Genomic DNA, 18066 nt, shown 5'->3' with positions numbered 1-18066 from the left:
GTTTTACTTATTGGACTAATCACTGTAGTAATAAAAACTTTACAGTTACAAAAGGTCTTTCTGGAGTGTGAGTGTTGTCATTGCTGTGCCCTACAGAGCTCCCAAAGCAGTAATTCTGAGAATACTGGGCCTGATCTTGGGACAAGAACCTACCACATTTCAGAGTGTTAATTGGGAACATTTAATCAATATTGAATCAATAGATCATGCAATAAAATGCAACTACAATATACCGGCAATCCAGTATCAGCAACATCTCAAGACACTCAGAGCAAAGTTCTTCACGCTTCTGGGAAGAAGCCAACTGCTAACTGATAGGGGAGGAGTGTGGCTAGGAAAAAGCTTCTTTTCTAACAAGTTCTTCCACAGCTGCCCACTTCCCAGCTTCAGGGTTTCTTGCACCTTCTGCTGGCACACATGCAGAGAGTTTTTCAGCTGCCTTTTCAGGAATGAGGCCAAAATGTTCTCCATTTGTCTCATTAGTTGTAATTATAATGATCAATTTCACATCTTGGAATGGCATTACCTGAAGTATAATTATGTTTCTGCTGAAGGCCAGTAAACTGAAAGATTTTTCCACAATACCCGATTTAATTTGTGTTGTTTTCAGCTGGTAAAAAAATGCCAAGCAACAAGGTATGTTAAGAATTTGTCTTAGCGCATCCGCTTAGAAAGCACCAACATCTAAAACAAGACAGAGAGGCAGATCTGGTGGGCACAGCTGGGAGAATGGAAGAATCTGTAAAAGCATCAGTCAAGTCTTTCACTCATAACATCCTTAATTTATATTACCTGTCTGACATCAGCAAGTGCAACCTAGACAGGAGACTTTTGCTCTTAACTTGCAGAAAAGCTGAACTAGCAAAACTGCAGGGATTTTACAGCAACCTGTCTTCCCGTATCAGGAATGTTTTAATTTATGGTTAAGTTATCTATTATGCATTGGCATGGTAATACACATAGTATTACAGAATCAGTAGCAAAGTGGTACTAGGAGATCAATTTCCTCAGGTCAAGCCTACACTTAATGGTTTCACTGTCTAGGGGTACCAATTTTTTTTTTAAATGAAATAGCTTTGATACCAAAGCCCTAGTGCAGATGCAGTCATGCCACACAAAGAGTGTTTTTGCCAGCATAGTTTCTTCTACTTGCCAAATCAGTATAAGATAGAGTGGCAAAAGTACTTTTTGCTGGCATAACTGTTTACACTAGGAGGGTTTTGCCGGTCTAGCTATACCAGCTGAGCTTTTAAGCATAGACAAGGCCCTAATCTCAATACACTTCCATTTCCCCATCAAGCCCTGCACATAGCAAAAGACACTGAAGAGTTTACAATCTAAATAGACAAGCCAGATAAAGGATGGAGAGGAAACAGCAGAACACAGAAGTGAAATGATTTGGTCTGGGTCACACAGCCGATCACTGGCAGAGCTGGGACTACAGACCAGGTTTCCTAATTCCCAGGCCCATGTCAGATTCACTAGATCATGCTGCAGCTCCAGTAATAATGCACATGTAACTTTTTAAGCCTTTTGAAATCCTGAGATTAAAGGCACCATCAGAAGTGAGATGTATTATTTGTACCCCCCTTGAAAAGATTGATATTTTGATGCTTAATTCTAAGCTTCTTTCATGGAACTTGACTTCTAGAAGACTCACTTTTTTTTTTCCTGTTCTGCATGAAGTTGTTACCTAAAAATCTACTGCTTCCAACTATTTAGAGAGCTAAAAGTCTTGATTTTTCAAGGGTAATGCTTACTTCTGATCCAAATAAACATATTTAATATTAGCCAGCATGCATACAAAACAGATCACAGTGGATTTGACTTTCAAAAACCCAAATGTAAATATCAACAATGAAAAATTATGAACTAGAATGGTTGGTTTGTTTCCCTTCTCTACGACATGTTTAAGCAGTTTGTCCCAGTAGAAGGGGCACTGGATTGAGACTCAGACAAGATCCTCATCCCTTCTCCAGCTCCTTTGTGTCAGAGCAGTGTAACAGGGTCCTAAAAGCCAGCCAGGGGAAGATTCTCCTGGCACAAACACTGCAGAAGACAGCCACCAGGCTGCCCTCCAAAGACCCCCCTCATAAGGCCCTAGCAGAAGCAGTGTCCCAGAGGAGGCACAGCATTCAGCACTGCAGAGACTCCAGACAGCACTGGCCCACAGAAAGTTTTGACTCCAGAACTCCCTACTCCACCCATAGAGACATAGCACAGAATCTCACCCCAGGTTCTATTCCCAGTTCTGCCACTAGCCTACTGGGTGACCTTGGACAAGTCATTTTTTTCCTTTCTGTGCCACAGTTTCTCCATCTGTAGAAGGGAGTGATGGTACTTGTCTGCTTTATATAGTGGTTTGAGATCCATGGATGAAAAGTCTAATTATTAATTATTATTAAAGAGCCAGATTGTTGTTCAGACTCAAGCAAAACTATCAGTGAGGATTTCTAAAATGGTTGCGTCCTTCTTAAATGGGCATGTTTTAGGACCAATGCCATGCAACAAGTGGCTACGAGAAGGGAATGAATTGGAATAGTCACTAATAAATACACGCATTGTATTACATGTAGCAATGTTTCCCAGCCTCATAGAAATACACTGGGGAGAAATCATTTTGTAACAGCAAAATTGGTTGAAATAATAATCTTAATTAAAAGAGATTCTGTAGCTGGAAAGGGGGGGTTTAACAAGACACCTTCAGATTGTTTTCACACCATGCCCCAGTGAACGTGGAGGCATGCAAAGGGTCTGAAAGGGACAGAGAAAAGAAAGAAGAAAACTCAGTGCAGAGACTGGTGATTGGTAATGACCCAGGCTAGTGTGGACAAGCAAGAATTATTGCCTGTTCCCATAGGTGCCAGACAGAAAAGGGGACTAGGGCACATTTTTCGCTGTACAAAGAATTCTCACAGTAATGTGCTACCACATTGGCTATATGGCATTCTTTAGATAGTTCATTCTAAGTGACTTTCAGCCTCCTGTAGTGCATACACTTTGGGTATTACTAACTTGTTTAGACACAATGGCCTTGTGTATATTTTTGTTTTGTTAAAAGTGCTGTTGCTAATGTTTGGCATCATCTGCAAAATTCTTCCTTCTCCACTCTGGAATGTTTTCGGAAAATGTTTAGAAAGCATGAAATAAGTATTGAAAGACTCACCAGAAAATCTGATGCATTCTGAAAACCAAAACAGGATCCAGACTGACAAATCAGAAACCTTGTTTTAATTAAGTCACATCTGTCTTACCATTCACCATTTCAGTCTATTTAATATTTTGAAATCGTAGCCTAGGAAGATTTTTTTGTAATTTTTGCTAAAAGGCAATTAAACTTTTGCTGTCATACCAGAAATATTAATAGCTTTTTCTGCTGGAGTGTGCAATTTTATGGCAGGACCAGTGGACTGTGATAATATGGATGGCCTGTGTGCAGACTTTATACGTATTCTTAATCTATCAGTGTTATCTCCACCAAAATGAATAGAGGACAGTGCAACTTTCAGTACTTTAAAACACATACCTCTATGGAAAAAGCCACGGTTCACTTTAATGTAGAAGGGGTCTAATAAAAAGTATGTTGCTGAAAGCAAATTAAACAAGTCACTAGAGAAGAAGAAGCAAGAACACAAAGGGACAAATTCTGCTCTCAGTTATAGTGGTGTTAGTCCAGAATCAATATACTGAAGTCACTGGAATTTTGCCATATTTACACCAGTGAAACAGAACAGAATTTGTCCCAGTCTTGCAATTTACCCATTACAGTAGATATGTGCCCTATACATAATTTAGGAAACATTTATTCCATTCCCAAAGGCTTGACCCCATGCCCACAAAACTCAATGGGTGTCTTTCAATTGGACTTCACTAGGCAATAGTCACCACTCTAGCAAACTCAACCCTCCCATCAATATACCCCTTTCATGACAGCCCTAAAATCTTAGGCCCCTTTTGGGTGAAACTGTGCATAGGAGTGACAAAAAAATAAATCAAAACCATATAGCTGCAAACTGCTGGACAGAATGTGTCCAATCTATTTCTGTCTTCCAAACTCAGGGGGGCCACTTTGTAGTACCTCCACAACAGAGACTGGAAGGATGCGGAGGGGACATGTAGGATAAAGATCAGCAGGCATGTTCTGCATGATTACCCCTGATCAGGCAATGGAGATTTTGTTCATATCCTGGAATATTATTTCTCTCCCCTGCAGGAATTATCTATCAAAGGGAGTGATACATGGCAATGCTTAGAACCAGATCATATGTGAATATTAACACTAACACATCTGTGCACGCATTTGAGAGATATTTTTCCACTTTTCCCTCCCCCTGCCCTATCTCCCCTACCCAAAAAACCCATTGTTCAGACTTTAGCTCCTAACTTAAATATAGTTTGATCCTCATCTAGAAACATACAAATCTAATTCATTTTTCAAAGCTAACCATGCATAACCAATACTGATTGCACTATTAAAAATGGCCCAGCTTTACCCTTTCATGCCTACAACCCCAAAGCATGTAAGTTATTATTAATGATCATACTTAATATTTGAAACATTTCACACACACACACACACACACACACACACACACACACACCTTAGCTCATACAAAATTCTCCTCTCCCACATCCAGCAAGGGTTGTTTTAGGATGGATTATCAGAACGGTGTATAATCGCTTCCTAGTACTACAGTATGTGTGCACAACATGCAATTCCGTTTAGGTTTACAGACACAAAATTGGCCCAGTTGCATACCAATAAAAATTGGAGTACAATAGTGCAAACAGCATTTAAAGGATTTTAAATACCTAGAGCTCTTTGTTTTAAGATAAGGCATTATAGTAGATATTATCTGAGGGATCCTATTATAAATACCTTATTAATTATACCACTATCTTTCCATAATCCCCAAATCCCTACAAGTTAGTCATTTTAAAAGCACTAAATGCTTTCTGCCCACCTTACAGAATCCAGATTTGTTGGCAAAGATGAAGTATGTGAATTACCAGCTACAAAAGAATACCATCTGTTAAGGGAATTAAAACCCTTAAAAAAAAAAAAAGTAACCCTTTTCTAAAAAAATTCCAATTTTCATTGTTTAGAATAGATATACTTTAAGCACCAGTAATAGGACCTTTTATAAATGAATGGCAAATGCTAGTTTTTTTTAAAAAAAAAAAAGTAAAAGAACATAGTTCTCTGCTTTGTATTGAACACAATGTGTTTGAGAAATGGATTAAAACCACAACAGAGCCTTTTATTCCTTGTATGAACTCTACAATTAAAACGATAGTCTCCCACAGCCCAGCTAAGTAACATAAAAAGGCACAATCTTTTGATATGAAGATTACGAAGAACAGCATCTTTCAGCCCGAGACAATGATTGCCAGCCTGTGCACAGGGTTCAAAGGAGAAGTGGTTCGTCTGCAGAACCAGCATGGCTGAGAAAGACTGAGCCCCTTTCTCACATCCTGGAGGAACCAGCCAAGGTGCTGCAAACACAAGCACACTTAACTTCAACCACATGAATATCCCATTGAAATCAATGGGACTACTCATCGGAGGAAAATTAAGAACAGACCTAAGCATCAGCAGAATCAGGACATGTCTATTCTTCCATGGCCACAGTCCAGTCCCCTTTACGCTACACTTTGGACACAGATACTGTCTCACAAAATATACCAGTGGATTCACAAAGCAGTGAGAAATTCTGCTCAAATATATTGTTTGCACTTTCCATTTCTCCCATTATGTGCTGCTCAGTTCCTTCACACAAGTGTGAAAACACAGCTCCACTGATTGATGGCAGAAGGATGCGAATTCATCCTTCACTGTCTATAATGTGGCACAAACAACATTCATACTACCCTGAAAGACACCATCTCTTCTTGCTTAAGCTAATGTCATTTACAAAACTGCACTCTCATTTCTTGCCTTGGAAGAATTTATAACACCTTTAATTTTTCTGAGCAGCTCATCTTCAAATATCTACATATGTTGAGATGGACTAGTTGAAATTTAGCTTAAAAGGAACATTGCTGAATAAATTTCTTTCAGTTAGTAAAATGGCAAGTCTAGTCAGATGTGACAAATATTTTTAAAATACAATACAACCAAAAACAACATGATCTTACCAAAGAACAAACCAGCATAAAATAAACTCCATTTTCCCTGAACACCTCATGCCTGAACAATATTTGCTTCGTCGGGAGCCCTCCTGAAAAAGCGTGCACCTTGAAGGTTGGCAGATTGGGCTGCGTCGGCCCAAATTATAAATTTTGTATGGAAAAAACGAACGAACAAACCCAACCTTTTACAAAAGATTAACTAGAATTGACAATTTCTGGATGTTTTTAACAATTCTGGTAAGGTTTTGTCATCAAAATTTCAAATTTCAGTGAAAAAAGGTCAACGTTTTCAACTATTTTTTTCCTCGCAAAAAACCAAAAACCTCCAAACCATTTTGTCAGCCAGTTCTAATCTCAGCAGAAATATCATCAGGAAACTATTGTAAAATGTTCAATGGAAACAATGTATACAGTCATTCATGAATATTCCTTTCTGGTGCCTACAAGCTAAACATTACAGCCTCACGTTTGGGACATAAGAACCAGCCTACAAAAGTAACTAATAAAAGATGAAAGTGAACTGATAGTCTGTTTTTATTGTCTAAGATGAGTGCAGTGCAAACAGCAAGCAAAAAGAGCTAAAGGGTAAAAGTAAGTGAGGTATTAAAAATTCTTTGCATGTTAACCTAAAGTAAGGACATTTGTTTATTTAACGCAGTAGAACGGCTCTGATTCACACAGACAAGCAGTTCATTTGTATATCAGAAAGTAAGGAGGCCATTCTAAAAGCCTTCCAGCCAACTCAAGCTCTGCCTTTGGGCAGTGTGGGATTAGTACCCCATTTAAGACCAGTGTAGGGGATGTGCAGAGAAAATGAGCTGGAGCCATCCTGTCTGCCTGTGTAACCCCTATATCCCCAGAAAGGGGCTGTATACCAGGCCTTCACTGAGTGGGCAGAATACCACAAAGAAGACCAACAGAGGGGGAGGACAGGGGATGAACATTTACATAGATCCAATGGCCCAAAACCCACTGCAACTGATGTGGTGACAGTACCCCAAGGCAGCACAGCAGCTGTAGGGGAACTGCATGTGGAGAGTGAGTTATATTTATAAATCAGTAGAATCAGGGCAGTTTATTAGCCATAGAGTCACTATAACCATTTTCATTAAGTTAAATCCTGTAACAAGTTTACAAAACAGAACCCTGATCTAGAAAGCTTAGATTTAGCTTCAGTGGAAATGGGGAGCGGGGAGGAAGGAGAGGAGAGAGAATTGAAGTTGTTCGTACAGCAAGTCATACTGAATACTCATGTTAATGACTCTACAGTGGAGTTCTGATGTATTCATTAAGTCTTGGCTTTCAGATGCCAAAGTAAACAACTAACAATAAAAAGGGTCAGAGCATATCCCCCCATGGTTATATCCACAAAAAAGGGAACAGAGAACCCAGAACACTTGCTCTCTTCAGGGGTAGGAGTGGAGGAATGGTGCAGAAGTAACTGGGGTCTGAAGCCTTCCATCTGTCTGTTTTATCATCTACAACGTATACTGTGAGCTCTTTGTTGCATTTTTTCACTCAATGTGTGTACAGTGCCTAGAAAATGAGGCCATGATCTTTGACTAAATACAAAGAAGAAGAAAAGGGGAATCAGCCAAACCGCTGTAATCTGAATAGCCACCATAAAGGATGAAATCCACTCCACCCACAAAGAGACGGGACAGTTGAGCTACAAAAGGAACAGGAAAAAAAAACGAGTACTTGTGGCACCTTAGAGACTAACAAATGTATTTGGGCATAAGCTTTTGTGGGCTAAAACCCCAGGGAATGTGTTTTCTAATGGACTTTATCCTTATAAATCAATGAAGTATCAAATCTAACACCCTAGAAATGTCTGTTGGCCTTGAACCCTGGGATGATGATTTCCACAAACCTTTATTCTAATTAAAAAAAATATTTTTTTAGAGTCAGATTCAGCACCCAGTGAAGTCAATAAAAAGACTATTTACCTATATGGGCTCTGGACAAGGCTCTTAAATTGCATACACACTATTATGCTGTACACATAAAAAATATTCATGCTTAAGCTAATCAAATAAGAACCCAAACAACTGCCTTAAGCCATGTAAACTATCTACAAATAAAACTGTATCAAATTTAAGATGCTGTGTCTCCATCCCCAACCCCATCTTTCTATTTAAATGTCTCGGGATTACCTTCGAGTTGATACGTAATACATATGTTTTAGCTCAAAAGACTTCAGAGAAAGGCAATCGTGATACTATTATAATGACATTCACACAAGGACGAATGAAGCGTCCTCATACACAGGGATCTGATACAGTATCTCAGGCTACATATAAAAATCAAATTAAATACTGTACTGAAGTGCAGGCTTTGGGAAAGCCAACAGGGATCCAGCTTCTTCCACTTCTCTGAACTGCTTTTAAAGTTACATGTCTCATACAAGATAAGCCACTCTGTCACTGCGAAAAAGTAATGGAAACAATTTAAGCATTCAGAAAATATGCCCACCCAGCACAGACATGAAGTTGTTGACACACTGGTTACACTTAACCAAGCCTATAAATGTTTTTATACACTGCACTGTGCGTTTCTGTTTTAGACATCTATTTATATGTCTATTTCTTACAGAAAAAATAAAAGTTTAATGTGAATGGAATTTTTTTGTGTCTTGGAAAAAATGAGGTTTGAGCCAAATGTTGACAGGTTTAAGTCTGTAGTGCAGAGCATTAATACTATGAAAGTCAGCGCAAACTTCCACAATATTTATAAGGTGTTTTGCAAATGTCTGTACTAATGAGAGCTAACATTTTTAGACCATTAAAATTTTTTAAAACTTATACCATCTACCTTTTGGAAATAGTTATTATGGAGTAATAGATGTTCTGACCATTTAATGGAAAGTAGCCATGGGTGGTACCCTGTAAGTTTGGTTTCAACATTTCCAGAAATAACAGACAATTTTTTTTTTGGGAGGTTAAATAGGAAGTGTTTTTTCCAAAAAGCCATATTCATAGCCACACATATGAAAAAGTTACCCTCTAAAAAGTGAGGGCTAATATTAAAGAGGGAGATTCTCAAAAGGCACAAAGGACAATTAGGTGCCCAAGTCAGTGCATTCCCAGACTACAGGTGTTCTTGACACACAGGGTCAGCCTGACAAGCTTACTCGCATTGAGTAGTACTAAATTCTTCAAGTTGTCTCACTGAAGTCAATGGAATGGCTGAAGGAGCAGGGAGCTACTCAGTGTCTGAAATCCTGGCCCCACTGCAGTCAGTCAATGGAAGTTTTGTCACTGACTCCAATGGGGACAGGATTTCACTCCATGTGATTGCACTAGAATCTGACTCTTAATTAATATATGCCAGATAAACATGCTCCCCCAGTTGTTCCGACTACAAAATAGCCCAAGTAGAACAAAATCTGAGTCTCTCTGCAGAGTGGCACATTCCCATCCCTTCCACTGCTAGAGACCATCATGGACCTCATTCCACTTCAAAAGCAGGGGAGAAAAGAAAGAGGGACTATTGCACAACTGCTCAGAACCCACCACTGAAACCAGTGGTGAGTTTGGGATTTTTTTTAAAAAAGCTCTTAAGTCAATCAGTGGTACAGGGTGGGCCAGATTTTGACATTTAAAGAAGGAAAGACCGAGCATTTGTTCAAGCAAGAGACCAGTACCAACAGTAAAGTGTGACATTAATAACTGGGCAATTGGTGGTTCAGATACTATGGTGATGGGCAGCAGTAGAAAACCCTAAGATCAAAAGATAATACACAGACAGAGCTGCAATGAAATGCAGCAACCTCATGGTTAGAGAGCAAAAGTCAACCGGCGTATAGTTCATTTAACAACAATAGAGAAAGGAGACATTTTTAAGAAGAAGGATACTCAAATAAACCCTAAACAGTTACAAAAGTACCCTGTGATCTTCAATATCCACACAGAACAGTCAGGAGAGCAGACGGCTCTGCTACATAGAAAAATCCATGTAGGCAGTGGGAAATTTCCCAGATTTCCTCTCAGTTTCCATCAGATCATTCCATCAGGGACTGTAGTTTCCTCCCAGAGGAACAGGTAGTGGGTTCAACCTCCCTAGAAACCACACATGTCAGGAATCCTCCAGAAACCAGGGCCATCTGCATTTTTGCCTCCACAATGCCCTACAATCCCCTGCAGCTATTCCCCAGCCATCAGTACTGCTCAGCTTCCCTGGCCAGCAGCTGCCCTGGGAAGCTTCATTAAAGGGCACGTTCCACAGCAAGGAGGGATTTTGTGCCGAAGTTAATAAAACCTTGAGTCACCATGTATTAACTTGGAGCAGTTTACTATTGACTTCCAAGGGAGGAGAGACGTATAGAGCAGAGAGTGATGAGTACAATGCACCCAGTTCCCCATGCACATGGGGACATGAACTGCATTCTTCCATGGACAAAAGAGACCAACCTACTTACCTAGGGCTTCTTTGTTGTTGTTTTAAAGCTCTTGTTACTGTGGTAGCTTTCACATACTCATCCTAGGCAAATGATCTGTCTCATGACCTTGATTTTTAAATGTCTCATTCAAAAACTCCACAACTAAACATCACGGAATTCAATGTATCTATCTTGACAGCTTAAGGGCTGATTTTTCCTGCTGGGGTTTGGGCTTGTGGTTCCAGAAAATAGAGGTATTTGAGACCTGAAATTTGAACTCTATTTAAACTCAAAAAAGAAAAATGATATATGCTAGCCTTTGCTGAGTAATTGGAGACTATTATTGCTGTCACCCCTATGCTTCCCCAGCCTCTTCTCCCTCTTTTGTATCACATCTAGCATTACCTTGAAAGCCTCTTAGGATAAGGAATGTGTCTTTTAATATGTATTATGAGTTTGTGGGATAATGGGTTCCTTCTCTCCCACCCCCAGAAAATTTTGATATTGGGAAGATTTTGATGAAAACTAACAATTTCCATGGAAAGACATTTTTTGTGAAAAAATGGTAGTTAGCTGAGAACCCAATTTTCCATTAAAAAAATGTTTCGGTGGAAAATTTTTGACCAGCCCTAATTGTGAGGTCCCTAACATACCAACTGCTGTAATAATAAAATAAATAAATAAATAAGTGACATGAGAGATGAACCATGGTGCAAAGAGACATGTCACTTTACTATTGGCTTCTCGTTGCATGAACTCAGGCAGACGGACTTTCGCATAAAAAGAAAAACCTTGAAACAGAGAAAATGCCAAGACTTTGAAAGCTCCTAATACCTTCAGTCCCAACTCCCCACACATACTCTCCAGAGCCATGCTCTTTGAGGACTTTTTGAGCCAAAATTCATCCCTAGTGCAACTCCACTGAAACTCGCCTCATATCCATATCTCTAGAATATGATATTTGTGTAATTACCCAATGCCCTTTTGCTTAACAAACCAAACTCGCTGGAGTTGAAAAACTCTTATCACAAGTTTATATAAGAACTCTAGGCTAGTATGCACATGTATCACAAGATAGACATCTGGTTATGTTATGGTAAGGTAAGGTAACAAATAGATGGTAACTCTTGGAACAATAGATTTTTGCACATTACACTTTCATTTCTCTACACCTGGCTTGGAACCTAGTATATATGGTCCTAGTTTAAAGTCTATGAAAGTTCTAGAGTAGTTTACATCACAGAAATATACCACACAAAGTAGAACCAGTTGCACTCATAAAGGTACTTTAGAGCAGTGGCTTTCAACCTGCGGTCTGCGGACCCCTGGGAATCCACAGACTATGCTGAAGATTTCCAAAGGGGTCTGCACCTCTATTTGAAAATTTTTAGGGGTCCACAAATGAAAAAAAGGTTGAAAACCACTGCCTTGGAGACAGAAGGTTAAATTCCAATTGCACTTCTGCTCGTGTAAATCAGTGAAACTCCACTGATATTAATTCAGTTACAGCAGTCTAAACCTGTAAGAAACAGCAATCAGGTTCACATTATCCAAACAACAGTGATTCTACAATATGACTTTCTTCTATTAAGTCTCTAAATTAAATCCTTTGTACTGCTTTGAAATCTCAACTTAAATGTAGTTTTAAAAGAAGTTAGACTATAAACAGTAATCCTCAACAACTGTCCCTACAAAATGCATTTAGTACTTTTTGGAGGTATTCAAAAAATGCATTCCAGAAAGCATTTTCATCTCTGGCCTATAGAGTTCAGATTCCGGGTTTTGATACTATATTTTATTTGAAGCTCGGAAAAATAAATCTGTGACCAATTACCTTTGAATAAACCTACTAAATATACTGCCCACTGGATATAACCACTGCAAAAATTACATTTGTTGTGAATGACAGGCTACAGTGTGTTCTGAAGCCTTCCAATACATGATTGGCAGTTGGGGCCCCAATTCTGCTATGTGCTGAGCACTCCCTGTGAAGTCAGTGGGAGTGGAGAGCACTGGGCAGATAGGAAAAAAATATGATACAATAAATTTGTATTAGTTAAGGGAGATTGGCAGGTATGAACCCAGATGGGCGAAGAAATGGAATACATTCAACAGGCAAATATCAAGTTTTGTGAAGCCAGCAGTTGAGTTTGGAGGTAGGGAGGTATTCAGGAGAACCAGGTATCACCACAAAAGCCGAGATCAACTGCATCATAAAATACTTATCAGTTCATAATGTAAAATGCTTAGTGACCCCAAGAGCCTTAATGAAGGTCATTTTGACCAACCTCAGTTTAGTGGTAATGTCAAAGGTGGGGGGGGACGGGACGCTGAACGCATGTGTTTTCATTGAACTATCATTCAGTGATTCTTCTAAGTATTTTAATGTCAGCTTCCCCATCGTTTCTCATGCTGGGGGGGGGGGGGGAATCAGAGCACAGTGTGTGCAAGTGATGTTCTTCTGCCCGCCCCAGTCACTCTGCACGTAGGACGGTCACTGGAGCCAATGAAATGTCTGTTCCTGGAGCAGCTGCAGAGCCACACTCCGTACTAATGTCCAAGGGCTCGATCCTGCTTCCACTGAAATCGGTGGCAAAGCTCCCAATCGACTTCAGCGGGAGCAGGATCAGCCCCCTCGCCCCCCAACATACATCACATTCCTACACTTCACTGAAGGGTGCATTTTTACTGAGGGTTTCCACCAGACGCTTAACTACACAGAGCTGCAACACTTCGGACGTGTATTAGTTTCAAGGACCCTATCACCAAATTAAATAAAGTCAAGCCATTGTCGTGCAAACATTCCAGCCTCATCCAGAGCACTGATGACTTTCTCTTTCAGGTCCTGACCCAAACCTCAGCCCACTGAAATCGCTGGAAACCTTTCCGCCGACTGTCATTGACTTTGGATCCAGCCCCACGTACAGAGCATTTCACTCCTCCAGCCTGTAATCTCCAAAATACTCTTCTCACTGCGGAGTGAGAAGAGTAATTTGGAGTCAATCTCAAATACTTTTTTTCTGTACTGGAGCACGACCTGAAGTTAATTTTAAGTCTTTAGAATGTCAAGGCAAACACTTTCACTCCGCTATTCTAATCACAGGAGTACAAACCCCATTTATAAGGCTATCTTGCCAGCTCTCTTTGCATTCGATAGCATTGGTTTGGCTACTTAATGGTCGCAGAAACACCAACACGTTACACATAAAGGGTTCAGGAGGACACAATCTATAGTCGAAAGAGGGAATCATTTCTCTTCATGTTCTAACAGTGGAACTTTCACTGTCAGTCCAAAATTCAAGCACCACGTCTTTCAATTCCTTGAAAATACATTTGTTCAACGAACTTTAATTTATTTCCTTGAAGGATCCCCCCATATTAAGCCCCCCCCCCCATCCTTCAGAGATTTAGGCAGGTACGTAACCTCAAATACTGCTTAATTCCATTGATTTCAGTGGGACAATTTGCGTGTTTAGAATTAAACACCTGCCTACATTTTAATGGAATTGGATCATAAATTTTTTCTGCAGCTATTGACCAGATTCTGCAGTCCTTGCTGAGGGAAAACCAATGGATCTACTGATGTATAGGCCAGAGATTATGTATGTCGCCCCAGTAAACCCTGCATCGAGAAAAGAAACTGGCAGATGAAAGAAAAGAAGGACTTGTGGCACCTTAGAGACTAACAAATTTATTTGAGCATACTCTTTCCTGAGCTACAGCTCACTTCATCAGATGCATTCAGTGGAAAATACAGTGGGGAGATTTATATACACAGAGAACATGAAACAATGGGTGTTACCATACACACTGTAACCACAGTGATCAGGTAAGGTGAGCTATTACCAGCAAGAGGGGAGGGGGAAACCTTTCGTAGTGATAATCAAGATGGGCCATTTCCAGCAGTTGAAAAGAACCTCTGAGTAACGGGGGGTGGGGGGGGTCGATAAACCTGGAGAAATAGTTTTACTTTGTGTAATGACCCATCCACTCCCAGTCTTTATTCAAGCCTAAGTTAATTGTATCCAGTTTGCAAATTAATTCCAATTCAGCAGTCTCTCGTTGGAGTCTGTTTTTGAAGAATTGCCACTTTTAGGTCTGTAATCGAGTGACCAGAGAGATTGAAGTGTTCTCCGACTGGTTTTTGAATGTTATAATGAATAGATATGTGGACACAGTTGGCAACGGGCTTTGTTGCAAGGATAGGTTCCTGGGTTAGTGGTTCTGTTGTGTGGTGGCTGGTGCAATTCAGGGGACACCATCATAGGGCCTAATCACATCAACCACACTATCAGAGGCTCGTTCACCTGCACATCTACCAATGTAATATATGCCATCATGTGCCAGCAATGCCCCTCTGCCATGTACATTGGCCAAACTGGACAGTCGCTACGCAAAAGAATAAATGGACACAAATCAGACATCAAGAATTATAACATTCAAAAACCAGTCCGAGAACACTTCAATCTCTCTGGTCACTCGATTACAGACCTAAAAGTGGCAATTCTTCAACAAAAAAACTTCAGAAACAGACTCTAACCAGAGACTGCTGAATTGGAATTAATGTGCAAACTGGATACAATTAACTTAGGCTTGAATAAAGACCGGGAGTGGATGGGTCATTACACAAAGTATAACTATTTCCCCATGTTTATCCCCTGTTCCTCAGACTTTCTTGCTCTCCTGCTGGTAATAGCTCACCTTACCTGATCACTCTGGTTACAGTGTGTATGGTAACACCCACTGTTTCATGTTCTCTGTGTATATAAATCTCCCCACTGTATTTTCCACTGAATGCATCCGATCAAGTGTAGCTCATGCAAGCTTATGCTCAGATAAATTGGTTAGTCTCTAAGGTGCCACAAGTCCTCCTTTTCTTTTTGCGGATACAGACTAACACGGCTGCCACTCTGAAACCTGGCAGATGAAAAGGACTCCACTCAAAACAACCGGTAAAGCGTCGATGAATAAAATACTGAGCCCGATCCTGCGCTCACCGAGCTGCATTAGTAACACTTCCAGTTGACTTCAGCAGCAGGATCGGGCCGGTTGACAGCACGGGACACTCAACGGCTTTTCATATGCACATTATGCTATAACTTTTGTAATCCACTGTAGGATCTTCCCATCTGTTCGCTCCTCTGTAGACAGGAGAGCGAGGATTAAACAGGGAAGCCTGTTTTACTTCACCAGTGTAGCACTAAACTGTTTACCTAAAACCCGGGGAGGGGGAACGGGAGGTGGCAGGCCGAGGGTAGCGATTATTTCTCAGGCTCCCCCAGTTCTGATGCGTGGCCCCCGTCACTGGGGGGGACGGGGGATGTAGGCAGGCTGGGGGAGCCTTTCCGGAGCTCCGAGTGGAGGGAGACACGGACATGCTGGCTTCAGCGCTAGCAGGACATCTTGAGGGGGGTTGATGCCGCAGCGAAAGGCTCTGGAGAGGAAATCCCCGGCTCGCTCGGAGGGCAGCGGCTGGAAGTTCAGCGCGGGGGCGCCGCAGCCCGCGGGTGCCCCCGCGACCCAACCCCTGTACGCTTGACTACACGCCCTGCCCTGGGGTCACCGCCAGCCGCTCCACAGAGCGGGGCAGCATCGCTCCCACCCGCCCCTCTTCTTCCCCAGCCCCCGCCCCAGCGCTGCGGCTGCCGCACCCTGGGGATAGAAAGCGAGGGGCGAGGAGCGGCAGCAATTGCTGCGCCCCAGGCACGCGGCCCACCCGCGAGCGGCGCGCTGCCAGCGCCGGCCCCAGCGGCAAGAGCCGGCGGCGCGCCCATCCCGGAGCGCCCCGAGCCCCAGCGTAGGCTCGCCCCAGGGAAGCAGAAGCCAGGACCGGGGCTAGCAGCCTCAGAGCACACTCGGGAGCAGCAAAACCTCGTCCCCGTCCCCGCCGCCCCAATCCTCGTGGGCTGAGGAGGAGCAGGGCGCCCGGCCCCCCAAACAACAGTCCCGGTAGCACCTCAGCCCCCGAGGCAAGGCGGGAGCAGGGACCGCGATCCCGGCCCTTCTGCGGCAGCGCAACCCGGAGCTGCTTAAGTCCCTGTATCCACATGGCAAGGATGGATCGGAAGCGGGGAGAGCGATTCGAGAGCCCGCGGGCCTGCAGCTCACCTTCCCGGGCTGAGAGGCAGCGCTGGACCCGGATTTCACGGCATCGGCGCCCGGCGCTGTACACAACCCGAGTTGATCCCACAGACAGACCGACCAGCCCCACCCCCCCCAGGCCTCTGTCACTCTCTCTCCAATCCCAAATAATCTCTCCACCATCACAACCAGCGTCCACCCAATAGCTCAATCCTCAATAATGTCCCTCCTCTAATTCCCTAATAATCCCCCAATATCTCAATCCCCTAATATCGCCCCTTTTGTAATCCCCTACTAATCCCCACCTCTCCCCCTATATCCCAATCCCCTACTAATCCCCCGTCCCCACCTCTCCCCGCAATATCCCAATCCCCTGCTAATCCCCCAGACCCCCCAAAATCCCAATCTCCTACTAATCCCCCGTCCCCACCTCTCCCCCAATATCCTAATCCCCAATCGTCTCTCCTCAATATTTCAAACACCCCTTTTCTCTAATCCGCTACCAATTCCCTCCCCACATCTCACCACCACCCCCCACAGCAGCACCACTCTTCTCCCCCCCCCTTCCCTCTCAGACACAAAAAGAATAAAAACTATCGCCCATCCGGGCTGCAGGAAAGAGAGTCAATATTGCAGCCTGAATCCCGCGGCGGGGAGCGCACCGTCCGCCAGCCCGAGTCCCCCCGCCTGGCACAGCCGGCGGACCAGGAGAGCAAGTGACGGTGCCCTACCTGGATGCAACATACTTTGGAAATAGAAGATGACCAGGATAAAGGATCCGAAGCAAGTGACCAGGACCATCCTGCAAATCCTGTTCATCCTCATGACTTCCATCAGAGCCTGCTTCATGGCTTGGTCCCGGGGCTGCGGGGCAGGAGCACAGGGGATGGGGAGCCGGTTCGCGCTCTGCTCGGAGCTGGGGGTGTGGAAGGAGCTCGGAGCGCACGGAGATGCCTGGAAGCCGGCCGGCCGGCTGCCTGCCTGGCGCCTCCTCCCGCGGCTGCTCTGGGTGATGCCTGGGTAGCAGCGCACAAGGGCTACTTCATGGGGCTGGGTGATAGTCCTAGGCTGGGCTTTACCACTCTCCGCTCCAGGGCCGGGGAGGGCGGAGGAGTTGTCTGCGCAGAGGGAAGGAGAGAGCCGGAGCGTACTACCCTGCTAAGAACATGGTCGCTTCCAGCTGCTCCTTGGCAAGACTGCGGGCTCCCTCGCGGTCCTAAAGCCACTCCTATCTGCGCCTGCTCCATAGGGTTCAGGTCAGGTTCTAGGACAAGTTAAACAGGAGCCCGTCCCCCTACCTTTAAAGAGGGGCTTTTTTACCCTGAGGGCGGGGCAAATCAGCTTGACAAACACTTGGCAGCTTCTAGGGAGAGATTAAAGGATCTCCAGCGAGAGGGAATTTGGAGAGGAGGGGGAGAAAAGGACGATTCGCTATGGGGAGTCCATTATCACCCTAGAGTGGAAAGAGGAGA

At 43.1% G+C, this 18066-nt stretch overlaps 1 protein-coding gene across 2 annotated transcripts in view; it reads right to left on the bottom strand.

Annotated features, from left to right (window-relative positions):
* The window catches only part of CHST11 (carbohydrate sulfotransferase 11), a 231185-nt gene extending 213489 nt beyond the window's left edge, over positions 1-17696 (bottom strand). Inside the window, exon 1 of one of the 2 annotated variants that reach the window (XM_073324017.1) lies at positions 17341-17696. In XM_073324017.1, the coding sequence (XP_073180118.1) occupies positions 17341-17443 (103 nt within the window). In that variant the 5' untranslated portion in view covers positions 17444-17696. Of the gene's footprint in view, positions 1-17325 lie in introns of both variants that reach the window. The other variant, XM_073324007.1, reaches the window with a different exon arrangement.
* Positions 17697-18066: the final 370 nt, after the last annotated feature.

This window comes from Lepidochelys kempii, chromosome 1, assembly GCF_965140265.1.
Source record: "Lepidochelys kempii isolate rLepKem1 chromosome 1, rLepKem1.hap2, whole genome shotgun sequence".
In the NCBI taxonomy this organism is placed as follows: domain Eukaryota; kingdom Metazoa; phylum Chordata; order Testudines; family Cheloniidae; genus Lepidochelys; species Lepidochelys kempii.
This window is presented reverse-complemented; position numbering and strand designations above follow the sequence as displayed.